This window comes from Meriones unguiculatus, chromosome 18, assembly GCF_030254825.1.
Source record: "Meriones unguiculatus strain TT.TT164.6M chromosome 18, Bangor_MerUng_6.1, whole genome shotgun sequence".
Classification (NCBI taxonomy): Eukaryota; Metazoa; Chordata; class Mammalia; order Rodentia; family Muridae; genus Meriones; species Meriones unguiculatus.
Genome location: NC_083365.1, coordinates 11,104,210 through 11,122,737, shown reverse-complemented (window position 1 = coordinate 11,122,737; position 18,528 = coordinate 11,104,210). Strand labels below are relative to the sequence as shown.

At 48.5% G+C, this 18,528-nt stretch overlaps 1 protein-coding gene across 4 annotated transcripts; it reads left to right on the top strand.

Moving 5' to 3' along the window:
* Positions 1-3,879: 3,879 nt before the first annotated feature.
* On the top strand, positions 3,880-18,121 carry Mavs (mitochondrial antiviral signaling protein). 4 transcript variants are annotated; one of them, XM_021655149.2, is made up of 8 exons: positions 3,944-3,994; positions 4,597-4,708; positions 6,493-6,671; positions 8,081-8,258; positions 9,290-9,459; positions 10,502-10,646; positions 12,553-13,031; positions 13,816-18,121. In XM_021655149.2, the coding sequence occupies exons 3-8, from the start codon at positions 6,555-6,557 to the stop codon at positions 14,206-14,208; spliced, it is 1,482 nt and encodes a 493-aa protein (XP_021510824.1). In that variant the 5' UTR covers positions 3,944-3,994; positions 4,597-4,708; positions 6,493-6,554; the 3' UTR covers positions 14,209-18,121. The 4 variants fall into 4 exon arrangements, with proteins under 4 accessions (XP_021510823.1, XP_021510825.1, XP_021510824.1 ...); XM_021655148.2 differs by lacking the exon at positions 4,597-4,708 and having other exon boundaries at positions 3,880-3,994; XM_021655150.2 differs by lacking the exon at positions 4,597-4,708 and having other exon boundaries at positions 3,941-3,994; positions 6,525-6,671.
* Positions 18,122-18,528: the final 407 nt, after the last annotated feature.

Here is an 18,528-nt window from a genome sequence, read left to right as displayed (position 1 = left end):
AAAATTTGATTTGCTGTTTAAGGAGGCAGGGTCTAAAAATGTACAGCAAAACGATAAATCTTGATGGACAACAGCAGACAACTTTCACCATATCCACTTAAATGATAGTAAAATATCTTTCTTAAACGTTTTGTGTGTGTGTGTGTGTGTGTGTGTGTGTGTGTGTGTATCCCTGACTATCCTGGAACTATATCTGTGGCTGGCCTTGAACTCACAGAGATTCACCTGCCTCTACTTCCTGAGTGCTGGGATTAAAGGCTTGCACCACTGTTGCCCAGCATTTGTTGTTGTTATTTTTTTTAATATGTATGAGTGCTTGCTTGAATATTTGTGCATCACTTGTATGCCTAGACCAGAGGAGGTCAGAAGTGGGCATCGGATCTCCTGGAACTAAAGTGATTGATGGCTGTGAGGTGCCCCCTGGGTGCTGGGAACCAAACTTCAGTCTTCTGCCAGAGCAGTGAGTACACTGAATCTTGACTGTAGGGAATCTTACAACATTTAGTCACAACACATATCCTGGATTTCAGTTCTAGGTATTGCTCTAGCTCCCCCTCAGGAATTCTGAACTCATGAGAATGCCCATAGGAACAAACTGTTTGAATTGGGATTCAGTTGGTAGCCTTTATAGAAATTGGTGTTGTCCTTTAAGGAGAAGGAAACCTGGCATAAGGAATGTCTCCTCGTTTGCCTTTTAGCTGTAGAACAGACATAGCTGTAGAACAGTGTTAGAATCTAAGTTACCTTCCAAGGGCCATGCTTCTCCACCCCGACTCATACTGGGCCACATTGGGTGTTTCAAAAGAAAATAAATGGAAAAAATAAAGTAAACATTTAAATGAAAAAAAATATTTGGTATGGAGTTGTAAAGGCAGGGATAATTTTATTTTTCAGTCTAGGACAGCTCCCTGAAGAACTGAATCACAGCGACTGTCCCTTTTTGAGGCCCTCTGTTGCTGTCGCTGGGCCTAATCCTGGCTTTCTGGGGAAAACATGAGTTGATTACTGCTGAGCCGGCATGGTGGGCACAGTCTTCTTGGAATCCTGACCTAAAGACAGCTTACCTGAGATGAGCTTTAAAGAGAGGCCACCACTGGGCACAGCCTGGAGCTTAGATCTGTCCTTCCACTAACAAATGACAACAATGAGTGGGGCATGGTAGAGCATGAGGCAGGCAGAGGCAGGCAGATCTCTGTGAGTTTCAGGCCAGCCTGGTGTGTACTTTGAGCTCTAGAACAGCATGGGCTACAGAGAGACCCTGTCACACACGATGAGTCATGGCTAGGAAATAACAAGCAATAAAATGAAGTCATATAAATAACCATAGTCCAAAAACTGTTCATTTTATCTTATTTTATAATTCTGAAAGAATTTCAGGCTCACAACAGTTCCCAAGTAGCACAAGCCTCTTGTACAACTGCAGTGCATCAGTCAGAACAAAACAGTAACATGATAGAGCCAGAACTGTCCAAAAGCCTATTTTAGATTTCACCTTTGTCCCACTAGTGTCCTTTTTCTGTGTGCTTCAGACCCGGCCTGGGATCCCACTTTGCATTCAGTTATGATGTCACTCTGGTCTCCTTTACTCTGGAATAGTTCTCAATCTTTCCATGACTTTTATGATACTGCCATTTTTCTTTCATTCTCTCTTTTTCTTTTTTCCTTTCTTTTTTGAGACAGGGCCTTTCTATGTAGCCAGGTTGATTTCAAACTTTGCATGTTCTTGCCTCTCCCTCCACCTCCGAAGTGCTGAGGTCATAGGCTGTATCACATGATTTTACATTCTTGAAGTTACTCTGTAGATTAGTGCTAGCCAATGGAACTTGCTAAGATAGAACATTCTGTATCTCAGTGGTCAATATCCAGATGAATTTCACATTTGAAGTGTGGCCAACATGGCTCAGAATGCAGGGAGGCATGCCATTGTCTAGATTTTTATAGGAGCTGTGGACAGGTGACTGGGAACCATGCAGGCCAGGAAGCTGGATTGTCTCAACACCCTTGGAAGTCCAGCAAGGACAGGGCTATCTATAACCACATTTAGAAGGCATCCCTCACAGGCCTGGTGCTCTGTTTGCAAGGATTAAATAAGAGTCCATGATTGTTTGCACTAGCAGTCACTTTTTAAAAATTGCTTTTTATATTTTCAAATTTGTTTTGTAGGTGAGGGGACAGGTGGTTGTAGAGATCAGAAGACAGCTCTCAGGAGTTTTCCTGCCATGTTGGTCCTATGTGTGATTTGTATATGCTAAAAAAAAAAAATTTGAACTATGTACACAAACTACCAAGAACAGTATGGTGTTCTGAATAAAAACGGACCCCATTGGGTTAGGGAGTGGCACTATTAGGACGTGTGGCATTGTTGGAGTGGGTCTTGCCTTGTTGAAAGAAACGTGTCACCAGGGGGTGGACTTTGAGGTTTCAGAAGCTCAAGGGAAGCCCAGCGGCTCGCTCTTCTCCCCTGCTGCCTGAGGATCAGATGTAGAGCTCTCAGCCCCTCTCCAGCACCAAGTCTGCCTGTGTGCCACCATGCTTCCCACCATGCTGGGCTAAACCTCTGAACTGTAAGCCAAACCCAGTGAAATGTTTTCCTTCATAAGAGATGCCATGCACATAGCATCCTTCACAGCAACAGGAACACCAAGACAAACAGTAATACAATCTCATTCAAAGAGTCCCGGCATCTCTGTCACACGACTAATTCTGTTTGGTCGCAGCTCTAACCTCAGAGATTTGCACTGAATCCCTTAGGCTTCTCTTTAAAAACTGTGTTAGCTAGGAAATTATAACATTAAGTATGTCATTGATGCATTTTTCATGTTTTACTTCTATGGTTCAGGGGTGGGTGGGATAAACACCAATGCTTTTGGGTGTCGGTTCTCCTTCCATCATGTAGGTCACAGGGATCAGACTCACATCTCCAGGCTTGCCCTCTCACCAGCCCCTGTTGATATATTTTTACATACACTCAGGCTGTGTACTCACCACCTATATCGGGCTACAGGATGTTTACCCTCTTGGTGAACCGAGGTAACTAACATCATTTCTTCTTAAGTACATTAGTTTTTAGTTCTTGTTGAAACACGTGACTGGAAACAAAAAGCGTACTTTTTTTGTTTGTTTTTGTTAGCACCATTTAGCCTTGCCAACTGTTCCACTACGGTGAGAGCTTATCAGTGTTCATGTGCGTCAAGAAGTTGTGACCTTTCACTGATGTGTACTACAGAGTAAAATGCCTGTTCATTTTACTGGTGGCATTTGAATTGGTTTCAGAATTTGCTTATTATGAATAAAGTCACTAGGACATTTTCTAGTGTATGTGGCTTGATTTTTTTTTTTTATTACCTGGGTATGTGTACAGAGCCCGGGTGCCAGGGGAGGTCAGAGTGTCGGGTCACCTTGGCGCTGCAGTTATAAGCGGTTGTAACTGGGTGCACACCCCGAAGTCTGCTGCATCATGTTCCCACCTGCCCAGCTTGTGTCACCTGACTAGGCACTCACGCCCCTGTGGCATTTTGTGTGACTCCCCATGTTTATAGAGAACATGTGAAGACCCTCTCTCCTCCAGCAGTTGGCTAGAAGAGCTGTTTTACTTGAGACTTGGGACGGAATCCAAAACCGCCAGTTTTCTGGGCTTTCCTTGGAAACTGCTCTAGACCAAGCTGGAAGAAAATAATCTGCAACTTTACACCCCTGCAGGGAAGCAGAACAGCCCCAAAGCAAGGCCTAGGGAGCATTAGCAGCCAAATCAGCGGATTCACGGAACATTGCTGTTCCGTCCAGGCCCTCCCAGCCCCGACGACAGCGGCTCTTCCGCCTATCCAGGCCGGGCCCGGCCAATGGTTGTACTTCCGGCCCCGCCCCTCCCTGCCCAGGCCTGGCCAATGGCCGCGCGGCAAGCCCCGGCCCTCTCCGCCCCGGCCCGCCCCTTCTTCTGGGAGGGCTCTGCACGGTGGAATGCGGTCAACCTGTTGCCTAGTCTGGTTTCCTCTCGGTAAGTTCGCTGGTCCTCCGGGCTCGGTGCTCACTGACGCCCTTCAGGGAGGGGACGTTACGGGGAGCCGAACGCGGCTCAGCGTCCGCAGGAGTGTCCCTGGGCCCGGGCGCGCGGGGTCGGGGAGGTTCCTGAACGAGAATAGGGGAGAGCTCGGTCTGCCCTACACGGATTCCGGACTCGGGCAGTTCGGCGAGCCACATCCAGCACCCTTAGTGAGCAGGGAGGTGGTGCAGAGCGTTTGCCCTGACTGGACAGAGAAAGCTCGGAGTGCCTCCTTGCCTGTCGCAGGCCGTGGAGTCCCGAGCGAGGCCTGGCAGTGTGCAGCGACCTGTAGCAGTCGCACCGGGAATAGGCTTGCCAGTCCGGCGGCCTGCGGCCTGGTCCTGGGTCTGGACAGTTGTGGGCAGTGACACCTGTTCAAAACAGCCTCCCTGCACTTGGAGACCTGGGTCTCGCCCAGGAATCTAGTCTGGGCCAGGAGACCTGTCCCTCGGGAGTGTGGATATTTCTTTCCATGACCTCGTCGGAAGCTCTGTGGAAGCTGTTGGAAGCTTTGCTGTGTCCTGGATACCCCTGCCATCTCACTTTCTCTGAGATAGGAAAGAAGTCTGAGGAAAAGCATGAAAACAAAGGAAAGCAAAACCAATGTTCTTTGGATACTGCGAAACTTCAAAAACTTGAAGGGCATTCAGCCTCCCTCTCAGAACTCAGGTGAATGTCAGAGAGGGCAGCATTAATGCCAGCTGTGTCTGAGAGTCTTCTGTGTCTTCAAAGAGTCCCGGTGCTGCACCTTCTCACCCTGTAGTCCCATCCCCAGGCAGTAACCTTGGCATAAGGATGGGCTTTGCGGCTTTCCTGCTGCAGGGGCCTCTATGCTCTGATAGAACGAGGCAACAAGTCTGGGGTTCAAATTCCACACAACTGCAGGCCAGCCATGTAGCTTGGTATCACTTCCTTCTCTTGTGATTGTGTCAAAGGACTAAGTAAAAGAACCCCAGGCTGCTCCTGTTAACAGTGGACCTCTAGAAATGAGCAAATGTGAGCATCCTCTGCTTTTGGGGGGCCACTTGGTCCCCAAGTGCATTCAGTGTTGTGGCTGGACTGCAGCAAATTGCTAATTTGACTCCCTCATCATATTTTTCTAGGTACCCTGGGAAGGCGGGGAAGGGTTTCACAGAGCTATTCTTTTTCACCTCCTGAAAGCCCCAGAGACCTCAACCGTATCTCCCTGATCTGACCTTCTGTCTGTAGCTCTTCACAGAAATGTAGCATGTGGGTACCCTCTGTTCTGCAACACTGTCTCCTAGAGGCCTCACACTCCAGGAAGGGCACTTGGTTCCCTCTTCTCCCCTCTTCCTTCTTCTCTTCTGAACAATACTCTTGGAGTCCAACAGTTTTGTTTTGTTTTTTTTTTAAAATTGTCAAAATGGAGCTCTGAAGTGCCATGTTTCCATGGCTTCTCCCTGTCTTCCCTAGTGTAGTAAATGGCACCTTTGTTGCTCAGCTCCCAAGAAGCAACATTTGATTCCAGCCCCTCCCTTTACCACATCTACAAAGCACCAGGGCTCTAGCTGCCCACCCCCATCCTCGTGTTGTCCTCCCGGCCACACTCATCATCTCCCCTCCTCACACGTGGTCTCTTGACTTGTCACCCTCCGTCCATCCTGGGCCTCCCAAAGGCCTTAGATCCTCCAGAGTTTTGCAGTGAAGATCAGAGCCTTGGCTTTCCGGTGATTCCCTATTTCACATCAAGTAAAACCCAGAGCCCTTCCCACAACTCTGTACCTGCTCGTAGCCTCTTTGATCTTGACCTCTACCCCTCCTCTAAACCACTTCATTCACCTACTTTCTTTTCAGACCCTTAGAACTTTTGCATCTGCTTTGCATTCTGCCCGAGACTCCAGTCTTTTCACGGTGAAGAGCTGCTCAGCTCAGATGTTACCAATCAGGGCTTTCCTCCATCACCTCAGTTAAGGCAGGGCATTTCCTCCTGGAGTTCCGTTCCACTGTCTCCTTTTATTTTCTTCATAATCAGGATTACTTTCTGGACTTATCATTCAAGTATGTGCTGACTGACCTGGTGCCTGTTCCAGATGGTACATAAATTGGATGTAGCATATCTTGACTTTCTTATCCTCAGTGTTGAGAGCGAATAAGAGACAAGTAAACAACACATGTGCTTGCAGATTGTGGTGATTCACAAGGAAGGCTTGCTTGCATTTAAGGCACCTTAAATGTTTATATTTAAATGATGGAATGGGTCATTTCCTGGGGTCCCAATGTCCTCTTCTGGCCTCCTCGGGCACTTTCAGTCATGCACATATCCACACTCATACCTACACACACATAATTTTTAAAATTAATAAAAGAGATCTTTAAAAACAAGAAGTAAAAGAAAAGTAAGGAAACAAATGCAAAGATTCTAGAAGCTAAGAAAGAATTGCCTTCTTCCATCCTTACTGGCAACTTGTTACCCTGTGTGATCTTTCTTCCAGTCAATCTCTCTCAGTCCATCCCCCACCTCCAGGGACGGAGTCGCTCCAGAAGCTGAGCAGCCATGACATTTGCTGAGGAAAAGACCTATAAGTATATCTGCAACAACCACAGCAAGTTTTGCTGTGTTGATGTTTGGGAGATCCTGCCTTACCTGCCCTGCCTCACAGCCAGTGACCAGGTGAGCCACAGCTGGTAGTGTGCTGAGCACAGGGCTGTGCAGTCCGGTCTGTCCCAGCCCTTCTCCCAGCTCAGGGTTGCCTCCTTCCTCCTCTTCCCCGAGGCTGCTGTTTGTTCTGCTTTTCTGACTTTTATAGATCAAGCATATTTATGGTGGCTTTTCTAGCCTTGCTGAATTCCCTTTGTTTTTATGTTGCACAGCAATCAGATCAGCAGGTTTCCAGGCTCTGGCTTCCTATGTTTCAGAACCTTCTCTTTGTTCGTCCTTGGTCCTGGTCCTGCTTGGTTTTGATTCCTTCTCTCATAGGACCTTATCTTGGGATGGAGTCTGGAGTGTAAGTTCTGAGGACTCAGAGCCATCAGTGTCTTGCCACACAAGGACTTGCTGTGGGCTCCTGCACTCGGCAGCCAGTGAAATGACAAAACCCAGCACGTGTATTTAGGTTCTTGTCAGATGGGCTGGGCTGCTGTCCTCCCCAAGCCGCCTACGTGCTTTTGGGGTCTCCTGTTCTAAGTGTCTCAGGACTATTATTGTTTCTTGTGAGGTCTCCCATGCAGATACTGTTACAGTGCAGGACTGGGCAGTTAGGAGAGTGTGCAGGTCTCACCTGTGTTGGGCATTCATAGGGACACTCAGTCATATAGGCTGTAGAAGATATTTCCTACAGATTGTCACAGTTTTCTCCTCCTCTTCCTCCTTCTTCTCTTCCTCCTAATCCTCTTCCAAGTTTTCCTCTTCTCTTCTTTGTCCTCCCTCCCTCCCTCCCTCCTTTCCTCCCTTCTTCTTTAGACAAGGTCTTACTATGAAGTGCAGTCTGGTCTCAAATTTGCAGTCCTTTTCCCTCAGCCTTCCTGGTGTTGGAACTACAAACTGATCTTTTCAAGTGGGAAGCCAGTGAATAAAAAATCCTACAGCTGCTGTTGTATTTCTAGAACTTCCCCAGTACTTGCCCCGCCTGCCTCGCTTCCCATTCTCGGTCTCCTCACCTTTCTTCTCTGCCCCTGTCATCCCATTGTTGCTGGGCTCCTTTTCCTTCTCAACTCATTCAGAGTCTTCTCTTTGCTTTAGGGGCTATCTGATTCCAGCATTACACACACACACACACCATGCTGCTTTGCTTCTGCTAAGCCTCAGTCTCCTCATCTATAAAGTAGGAATGATCATAGATAGCATTTAATAGGACACTGCCTGCAAAACTGAACCTGGCCATAGCCTTTTCCTGGCAGCTCCCTGTATTGTTGGTTGCTCCCCCTCACTCCACACTTGGGCCCTGTCCTGCCTGTCACCCAGTTTCAGATAGCTGCCTTCCTTTTGCGGCTTTCTGAGTGTCCCCTTTGTAGTATCTCTTTTCTGAGTGGAGAAATGGGCAGACTACCTGGACTGAGTAGGGTGGCTATGCTGTCTTCCAGGATCGACTTCGGGCTTCCTACAAGCAACTAGGGAACCAGGACACACTCTGGGAACTCTTCAATAAGCTCCAGCGTCGGCTTGGCTGGGTAGAGTATTTTATCCGGGCACTGAGAATCTGTGAGCTGCCTGGACTGGCTGACCAAGTGACTCGAGTTTATCAGAGCTACCTGCCTCCTGGTGAGCATCCTACCCTAGCCCTCTTCCTGGGCCCATGCCTGTTTCTCTGGTGTGCAATCTCCCTCTTCCTTCACAGTCGTACCTCCTGCCTTTTTATCTCCATCACTGTCCATTATAGGCTATAGCTATGTCCCTTTGGCCACATCCATTGATTTTTCAGTCTGTCACAGAGGGGCTAATGGCCACATCCCCTGTGTAGCTTCAGTAGATAGACACCACTGGACAATGCCTGTTGAGTGCTTATCTGGGTACCACACCTCCCTATACCCAGCACAAGGCACATGCTGTCATTTTGTAGCTCTGGTGTCTGCCTCCCTACATGTCCTCATTTCTTTTCCTGTCTTCTTTCGCTACAGAGTGTAGAGTGTACAGTCTAGACCCAATCACTTACCCCATTCTCCATTTCTCTTCCCCTCCCTAATGTTTCTCTGAGAACATCTTGGTTTCTAACCCCAAGATCCAGCTGCCTAGTTGTGCCTTAATTCTTCTCAAGGTCACTGCAAATCATGTGACCAGAAGGGGTTTGGTATTTGGGCCTAGAGAGAAGATCCAGGAACAAAAATCAAGCCAATTTTGAACACAAGTTTGCTTCTCTTTCTCTTTTACTCCCTTCTTTGCGAGTTGGTCTCTTCATTTGTGGACATTAACAGTGCTCTCTCAGATTAGAAATGGCTATGGCAGAGTCAGAGATGGGCCATGTCAGTGGTCAATTGGGGGTGATAGCTGTGAGGAGAAAGCCTTGGGACAGAGGAGGAGAGTGAGCACTATCAGTCTGGCTGGTGAGGGGCTCGTGCTCCCCGCCCCTACTTCCACCTTTCCTGTCACTTCCACCTTTCCTTTCTTCCCCAGCTCCTCTCTCTCTCTCTTGCCCCCTTCCCAGTGATGTTTATCATGTCTATTGAATTCATCCCACATCTGGTCAGCTTGTGGAGTTACTGGAGGGAAGCTAGATGCCCCAAAGCACCCAGCCCTCTTCTATTACCAGGACACCTTGGATTATTTTTAGACATCACTATATCTTTGTCTTTTAGGGACCTCACTCCGCACCCTAGCCCCACTGGAGTCGCCAGCAATTCCTGCCACAGTTTCAGCACCTTCTGCATTTGCATCAGGCCACAGCGTCCCTGACAATGGCTACCAAGAGAAACCAGGTTACCCCAGCCCTGTCCAGGATACCCAGCCACCAAAGTCCCCAGTAGAGGTAGGTTCTCACAGTCTACTTCAAGCTGCCTACTTTTGTGTGCCTGCCTGCCCACTTCTGCCCACCAGCCTTCCAGAAGCTCCTTCCTACGTCCTGAAAACCAAGTCTCATCTCTGTTAAGAATGCTAGGGTTCCCTAACTAGCTACCTGACTGCTGCCCAGGCCTGTGGCCCCCTTAGCACTCTGTCGTCAGCTAGCTAGGAGGCTATGGGTTTCAGGTCTTTGCAATGATCATGTGACATGTTAAGCTGGGTAAAAAGACAAGGCTAACCAGACTTGAATGTGAGGGAGTTGATATGAGGACTCAGAATGACATAATGACATGGGTAGATGTTGACAGGGCTCTTAATTAATAGTAAAGTCAGGTATGGGGGCCAGATAATTAGTTCTACTGAGATGAAGTGAGTTGGCCATGAGGTATACAAGACACCCTAAACTGTGGGTCTGAAGCCCCAGTGTCTGCAGAAACTGCTGAAGAAAGGGCTGTATGCAGTGGCTATAGAGTTAGGCACAGACACAAGGATAGGGAACTTGAGCAGTGCATGTTTTATTTATTTTTGTTTGTTTCTTTCTTTTTTAAAGCACTTGAGTTCATCCTGGAAGGCTCGGGATGTAGCTCTCAGTTGGTAGAGAGCTATATCCACGCACCTGAGTTCAATTTCCAGAACCATGTAAATGACTCACACCTATAAGCCTAACATTCAGGAAATAGAGGCAGATGGATCAGAAGTTCAGCATCATTCTTAGCCACAGAGTAAGTGCAAGACTAGGGAGAAATACATAAGACAAAACAAAACAAAAACAGCAACAACCAAACCAAATAGGTACCAGGGCTGAAGACTTATATTAGGTAAGTATATTATCTATGAACCACACTCTCATATGTAAAGATTATCTGTGGCCAAAAACAAGGCAAGGGTTCCATAGAATCGTGGGCTCTAGAACAGGAGCTGAGGCCTGCATGACATGCCCCACAAATATCGGCTCCCTTTGTCAGTTCTCAGGAGAAGCAACTGCTTAATTCCCATTTCCTCTATTGCAGAATTCAGAGCAAACCCCACAGGCCAACTCTGGGTTCATTCCGAGGACGTCGGGTGGCTCTGTGATGTCCTCACCTAATCTGCAAGCTCTCAGCTCTTCGCCCTCCAGAGAGCAAGAGCCAGAACTGGCTGGCACCTGTGCAGCAAGTATGCATAGAGTGTATTGTTCCAGGGTTTCTCAAACCTTCCCAAGTGCAGGTTAGGGTTACAGTTACTGCTCGGCCTTCCTTCAGCAGGAGGCAGGGTAGAAATAAAGGGTATTTACTTCAAAGTGTGCGTAGTAGCAGCAGCAGCAGCAACAGCAAATCAAAATGCACTCATTTGTTAGCACATGGCTCATCTGGGTGGTTCTTGCTGATTTCCTCGTATTCACTGACATATATACATGTTCTACTATCTATTGGCTGCTATCTCTTTGTTCTCTCATCCTCTAGTACAAAAACCCAGCTCATGGCATCTGGACAAGGCTCTGGGTAAAAGAGAGGCAGGGCTCTGATCATAGGCTCAAAACTGGCCTTATCACTCCTGCTGTACTCTGTGGTCAGAACAAATTGTAAGGCCAGCCCAGAGACGGGGGAAACTGGCAGCATCACATTGGAAAGTGCAAATGCCTGTAAGTGTCTGTTGTTGCTGCGTATGGGAGAGTTAAGGCTATTTCTGCACTCAGGTAAAAAGACCCGATAGGGATCGTCCAGGGACTGAAGAGGAAAGGATCATGTAGGAGTTGCTGATGAAGGAGCTCTTAAACACTGCTCTGTACTGGGGGATCTCTAGTTGGAAGTAGTGATTTGAATGAGGATAGCTCCCACAGGCTCCTACATCTGAATACTTGGTCCCTCAGTTGGGGGAATTGTTTAGCAAGAATTAGGGGATATGGTTTTGTTGTCAAAGAGAAGGGCTGGGAATTTCCAAAGGGCCGTGCCATCCCCAGTTAGTGCTCTCTGTCTCTGTCTCTTTGTCTCTGTTTCTGTCTCTCTCTCATGACTCATGCTTGTGGAGCAAATGTAAGCTCTCAGCTACCATTACAATGCTGTGCCTGCTGCCAGCTGCCATGCTTCCCACCATGATGGTCAAGGACTCTAACCCTTGGGGAACCTTGGGCCCCAAATTAAGTGGTTTCTTATATCCATTGTCTTGGTCATGGTATTATTACAGCAATAGAAAAGTAACCAAGACACCAGAAAATCACTAAAGTGGTTCAACCCCAGATGAGTCAGTCAGGGGTCAGAACCTCATGCCCTCTCAGGACTATACTCTGTCCATGCTGGCTTCCAGGCCAGAATGGCTCACCTCCACTTTCCAAACTGTGTTGTGTTTGTTCTGCTTGTCAGGTGCCTGGTCACTCCTCAGTGTCCTAGGATTGCCACGTGAACAGTTAGCATTGGGGGAAGTCGTCCTAATGTTCCCAACTTCTGTCACAAATGGCTCTACATTGGTAGCACATTTGTGAACACAGGTTCCAGGCGATTTACTGTTCGGTTTGGAGGGAGACATTAAACATCACTTCTGACCTTTGTCAGCCATGGAAGTGTACCCTCAGGATCTGTGAAGAGTCTGATGCCATCTCCTGCTACTTCCTGCTTCTCCAGATCAAGCTCCCTTTGTGGGACCACTAGTGCTTATCCTTGGTGGCATACGTCTGTGGCTCAGTTGACTGAGCCATCCTGATGTCTCTTATCCTGACTCAGGACTGCTCCCGCTAGGGGGCAGCAGGGAACAATAGTAAGGGGAATGTCTCAGGACGCTCTACTCTCATACCCAGGGCCAGGTACAAGAGGCACAAGTGGAAGAAGAGGCAAGTGTCTAGGGTGGGAGAAAAAATTATAATGAACTTCAAACTTTTGGGTGTAGATGAAGGTAGAGACCATTTTTCTTTGGTGATAGGACAGACTAGGACCATAAATTAAGGGCTGAGGGTCAAGTCTTCTCCATCCATGGGCAGCATATTGGGAGACAGGATGTGGTAGGGACAGTGTGACCAAGGGCATGGGGACCCTTCTGTAGCCCTTAAGGTAAAACTATCCTTTGTCTGCTTTTGTCTCCCCGCCTGTAGATACTGTCTCCAGTCCTGTACCAATGCATGGACCTGTGTCTCCAACTGTTTCCTTCCAGCCTCTTCCACGTACTACCCTGCGGACAGTCCACTTACCCGGGGTCACAGTATCAGTTCCGTCTCCTGATACCTCCTTGTCTTCCTCTTCCACTGGATCGGCTTTTGCAATGGGAGACGGAGAGGCCAAGGGTGCCACCTGTCTCGGCACTAAAGAGGCAGTACCCACCAATTCTGTGACCGCCAGCTCAGTGCCTTCTTCCACCAAATCGGTACCAGTGAATACCACGCCTTCCAAAGTGTCCTCCAAGTTCCCTATCAGTCCAAAGCCCACTGCTTCAACACCGTCTACCAATGTAGCGCCATCAAAATTACCCATTAACTCCGTGTATGCTGGCACAGTGGCATCCAAAGTGCCTGCCACTATGGCCAAACCACCTGCCAACATAATGCCATCTGAGAGGAGCAGTAACCTAGCCAAGGTGAGTCTTCGTTCCTCCTAATAGTGACTCAGGCCTCTTTGCCAAGACGGCTGGTCCTCTCTCCTGCCCTCAGGCCCTTTTGGTCCGTGTACTGTCTCTGGTGTGGTTCTTTAAGGTGTTGGGACAGATGGGAAGCAGCCTCACCTGGCCCCTACCCCTTGTTTTCTAGGAGGAATGGTAGTCACGAGAGCTTCTAAGCACGGGCTGTCAGCAGGGTGGGGCGTGGGACCACCCCCACTGGTGGTATGTTAACTCATTGGGAGCGCAGAGCTCCCAGTTAGGCTCAGCAGTAACATTTTGTAGATGAAGTAATGAGGAGTGGGCGTGGTGGCTCATGTGCCCTCGTGCCCTGTTCTTCGTTTGACAGTGGTCTCAAGCATCCAGCTTTGAGTAGCTACCCCAACCTAGTGACCCCTAGAGCCGCTTTCCTAAGACCCTAGAGCTGTCCACATAAAGGAACCAAGTTCACAAGCCTTGGGATTTTGTTGCTGCCGTGTGGCCCTCAGGCCTAGACAGTGCAAGATGGGTCATATCCCAGCAAGGGCTCCCTAGCTGTGGCGCTCACAGCAGCTCAGTGAGTGGGAGAGGGCTGCCCTGGAAGGGGCACTGCGGCCTCTGGGTCACTTCCTTCCCAGCTTGTTATATCACTGTGTTGAGTCCCCAAGAAAGAAAGGGTGGGTGGTCTCGGCTCTTGTGGTATACTGCTAGTTCCTGCCCTGGCCACTCAACCTGGCTTATTTCCCTGTCACCTGAACCTCTTCCAACATTCTTCTTATGTCTCCAGGAGACCCTGGAGGCTGCAGCAACCACAGTCACCGCTGGACGCAGCCTGCCCGAACCAGAGATGAGCAAGCCAGGTGTGCTGGTGTCCCAACTGGACAGCGAGCCATTCTCAGCCAGCTCCGTGGACCTTGCCATCAGCCCTAGCAGCTCCTTGGCCTCAGAACCCAACCGTGGTCCAGAGGAGAATGAGTATTCCTCCTTTAGAGTCCAGGTGGATGAGCCCCCCAGTGTTGACCTGACAGGAAGCCCTGGGCCACGAGCCACCCAGCTGCCCCCAGAAGAGGAAGTGCTTTGTGCGGATTCCATTCCCTGGGCTAAGTGGCTCGGGGCCACCAGCACACTCTTGGCTGCCTTCTTGGCAGTGATGCTGTACCGTAGGCGCCTGGCCCCGTGAAGCCTCAGCTGTGTGCCACTCACTTGTTCAGTTCTGCCTAGCACATCCTCTAGGCTTGGGCTGGTGGAGGCTGAGTCGGGGGAACTTAGGGATGGTGAGGTCCACTGAACTATCCATGTGGAAGCCGCATCAAGGTGCCCTCGCTTTGGGGTAGGGGAGAGACATTGTTTCTATCCTAGTTCATGCCCTCTTCTGGTCCTCAGCTTTCGGGGGCACTAGATTACTGCCATCGCTTCTGACCTGCACATAGCAGTGTAGGATGTTGTGCTATGTGCTCCTCAGGAGGAATCCCCACCAGCCTCATCCCTGTTGGCCCAAGCCTGAAGATGGGGAAGGATCACACTCTGCTCAGTGCCCCTCACCCCACCCAGGTCTCCTGCAGCAGAGGCACAGGTGCATTGGTGAGAGCTCCTATAGTGCCTTCAGCCTGGCTTTAGAGCCTAGGAGCAGTAGAGTGGCTGGTCTCTCTAGGGAGATTTGTTTTGTTTTGTTTTTTGAGACAGGGTTTCTCTGTGTAGCCTTGGCTGTCCTGGACGCACTTTGTAGACCAGGCTGGCCTCGAACTCAAAGTGATCTACCTGCCTCTGCCTCTCTGAGCACCGGGATTAAAGGCAGGCGCCACCATGCTTCTAGGGAGCTTTGAGTACTCTGCCCCTCTGGTCCCCCTCCACAGCCTGGCAACCTAAGGCAGGGGTTGGAGGTTCCCTGTGGACTGCAAGAAAGCTAGAAGCAGCTACCAGGCCTGAGGAAAACCCTGGGAGTCCTGCTCCAGCCTCCTTACCCCACCTCACGTTCTCCCTCCTGGTCTCCATTATCTTTGGCTTCCTACACTGGATGATGGGTGTCTGGTGGGCAGAGCTCAGGCTGGCCTTGAATTTCAGTTCCACACTTTCTCTGGCCTTAGCAGCTGTTTAGCTTCTCTAGCCTTGTCGCCACTGTGGGAACAAGCTCTTCTTTTTACTGGGCTCCTCTGAGAGTGAAAGAGGTAGATATTTGCCTAGTGCTTGGCCTGGAGGGTGTGAGTACCGAGTTCTTGCCCTCCTGCCCAGCCTGGTTGAGCTAAGGTGAGTGTGAGAGGCAGAGTCTGTGAGAGGACACCCTGGGCCTCTGTGGTGCTTCTGTCTGTCTCTGTCTCTGGCAGGTGTAAACTTCTGTGCCTCACTTTTCTCACCTGTGAGATGGGGTGAATATGCATACCTATATGCTAATATATCCTAGTTTTATCGAGATAATTAAAAAAAGAGTTTTATGTGTGTAAATCCTGTGAGTTCTGCATTTCTTAAGGGTTGAGTACATGTTATCACCACCAACACTCACCCCACCCCAGACAGGGCTTCTCTATGTAGCCCTGGCTGTCAAAGAACTCCATCTATAGACAGACTGGCCTCACACTCAGCCACCTGCCTCTTCCTGCCAAGGGCTGGGAGTAAAAGCATGTGCCACCACCATCACACATTATCACTTTTAAATGGAAAGGTACTGCGGGTTTTGGCTCAGTTGGAGCTAGGTGCTTGTGTATTCTTCCTCCATGGGCAGGGAGACTGGTTACCTCCACTGCAGAAACAGAATGATTTTTAGGCTGAGTGTGATAGCTCGCGCCTTTAGTCCCAGCACTCGGGAGGCAGAGGCAGGAGTATCTCTAGAGTTCAAGACAAGTCTGGTCTGCCTAGCAAGTTCCAGGCCAGGCAGAGCTACATAGTGAGGCCCTGTCTCCAGAAAAAAAAAAATAATACAGTGAGGGGCTGGAGAGTGTGCTCAGTGGTTGAGAGCACTCACTGCTTTTCTGAAGGTCCTGAGTTCAATTCCCAGCAAACCATATGGCAGCTCACAACTGTCTGATGTCTTCAAGTGTGCAGATGTACATGCAGACAAAGTACTCATATAAATAAAATAGATAAATAAATATAAAAAGTACTTCATTATTAAAAAAAAATACAGTGAAGCATACTGAGGGTATCCTTGTGGGTTCTTTCGAGGTGCCCTTTGCTGGACAAGGGATAGGCATAGAGCCAACTCCATCTCTGAACTCTATTGTAAACACAAACCTTCAAGGCATCAGGGATGGGGGTTGTGGTCACAATCTTCCCTACATGCCCTAGGGGAAAATGACCTAATAACCTTGTGAACATCCAGGCACACTTCAACTTGTGCCATGAATCTAGATGTAACCTGTCCCCAAGTTGTCTACACTGCTTTTGCCACTGTTGTTTCTAACTAACCCCTGGATTCCCTACCCTCTCCCAGGTGCCATGCTGGTCATGCTAGTGAACAATTGTGCATGGGTGCTAGTTTTAATGTGTTGCCGTTCTAGGGTAGCCTTGAAAGATTAATCTTAATAATACAGAACGGAGCCCTATGGAGTGTCAGCCAGATAGTGAGATTTCAAGCACAGTAACAGTCACATCTCTCAGGCCTTCCCTGCACTTCGCGAATTTTGATGAGCAGGCCTGCATTTAACGGCATCTTCATCTCAACGGGTACGAACTTGGAAGCCTCTTGGATGCCACCTTCAGGAAGAGGAAAGCTTTGGCACTGTCAGGTCCCAAGAGTCTAATGTTTTGTGTGTTGCTTTCAGCTGCAGTAGGATTTAGAGTTCTGTAGAAGGCAGTTGGGGCAGGTCACCCTTACAACCATGGTCTGGACAAGGTGGACTGGAATCCAAGGAATGAAAGGAGCACCTGTACCCACAGAAGGTATCTGGGTACTATAGTGGGACTCTTGGACCTGCCAGTGATAGAAAAGATGGCACAGAAGCTTATTGATATTTTAAAGCTTAGGCCTTTTGCTTGGCAGTCTCTCAACTACTCTAACCTTATCCCAGCTAATCCTGGCACTATGACCTGCCGCGTGGCCAGGTCTGCCTCTCTGTTCTGCTCTGCTGCCATCTGTCCATGCCCATGTCCACTGGCGAATCTCCACCTCTGAGTTCTTCCCCAAGAGTGTTTAGCCCAAGGCTACAATGGCTATAGGACCTGCTAGATGTGGTCACTAAAGAATTAGCCATTGTTCCTGCCCCTAACAACAGCAGCAACATGGTAAAGGCCCCCATTTACCCTACACCCTGCTCATGTCCCAGGCTCTACGCCCAGCTCTTATGTATTACCTCATTTAATCGTCATGTTGACCTTGTGACAGAAACACTATTATGAACTCAACTTACAGCTAGCTTGTAAGATGGCAGCTGGAAGGCTCAGAGGGGACATTGATCCTTGAACCCCAGACCCGGATGCTCTTTATCTCAGGGAACTTAAGCTGACTTGGTATCTGTCTGGAGCCAGGACCACATTTGAAGTGAGATTTTTACACCAAAACATTCCTGCCCAATAAGTCATCTGCTCTAGTCATTAGCGGCCTATAATTAACACAGCCTCGGAGATGACATAACCATGTGACTATAGCCATTGTGCATGTGCCCAAAGTCAGAACCCTTAGGCGGGGTGTGATGGGGTAGGGGATTTGCACCTGTAACTCCGGCCCTTAGGAAGTCCGTTGATTTGACAGGCATTGGTTATTTTTTAAAGGAGTTAAAAACCTAGTGCCATGTTCAAGGGGTAGGGTTAGGAAGATACAGAGGGTGCATTCGGCTACCTGGGAATCATGTATGCAATATGGGACAATGAACTTTCATATTATTTTTGTTGTTGTTGTTGTTGTTCGTTTGGTTGTTTTTTGGTTTTGTTTTGTTGGTATTTTAAGACAGCTTCTCTCTACATAACCCTGGTTGTCCTGAAATTCATGATGTGCACCAAGCTGCCTGTCAGGGGTGCTGGGATTAAAAGCAAGGGAACCCACAACTGGCTTCCTATTATACTTTCATGTGACTGAATAAAATACTTACTTTGTATCCACTATGCCAGAGCATTGGGATGAGTTTTGGTGGCACTACATAATAAAGACCCTGTTTTAAGAATCATCCCTTTTGTTACTCACTGTCTGTAATACAAAGGGTCTAAGGAAGTGTTCCTGAGGCACAAGCGCAATAAGAGGGAAGAAAAGTTTGTTTTGATATTCTATATACCCTTACTAATTATAGTAACCAAGCCAGGCATGGTGGTGCTCATAATCCTTACTTTTGGGAGGCTCAGGCATGAGAATTGCTGCAAGTTCAAGACCAAGGTCCCCTCTTTCTTTCCTTCCTTCCTTCCTTCCTTCCTTCCTTCCTTCCTTCCTTTCTTTCTTTCTTTCTTTTTTAAGATTTCTTTATTATGTATGCAATGTTCTGCCTGCATACCAGAAGAGGACACCAGATCTCATTATAGATGGTTGGGAGCCACCATGTGGTTGCAGGGAATTGAACTCAGGACCTGAAAGAACAGCCAG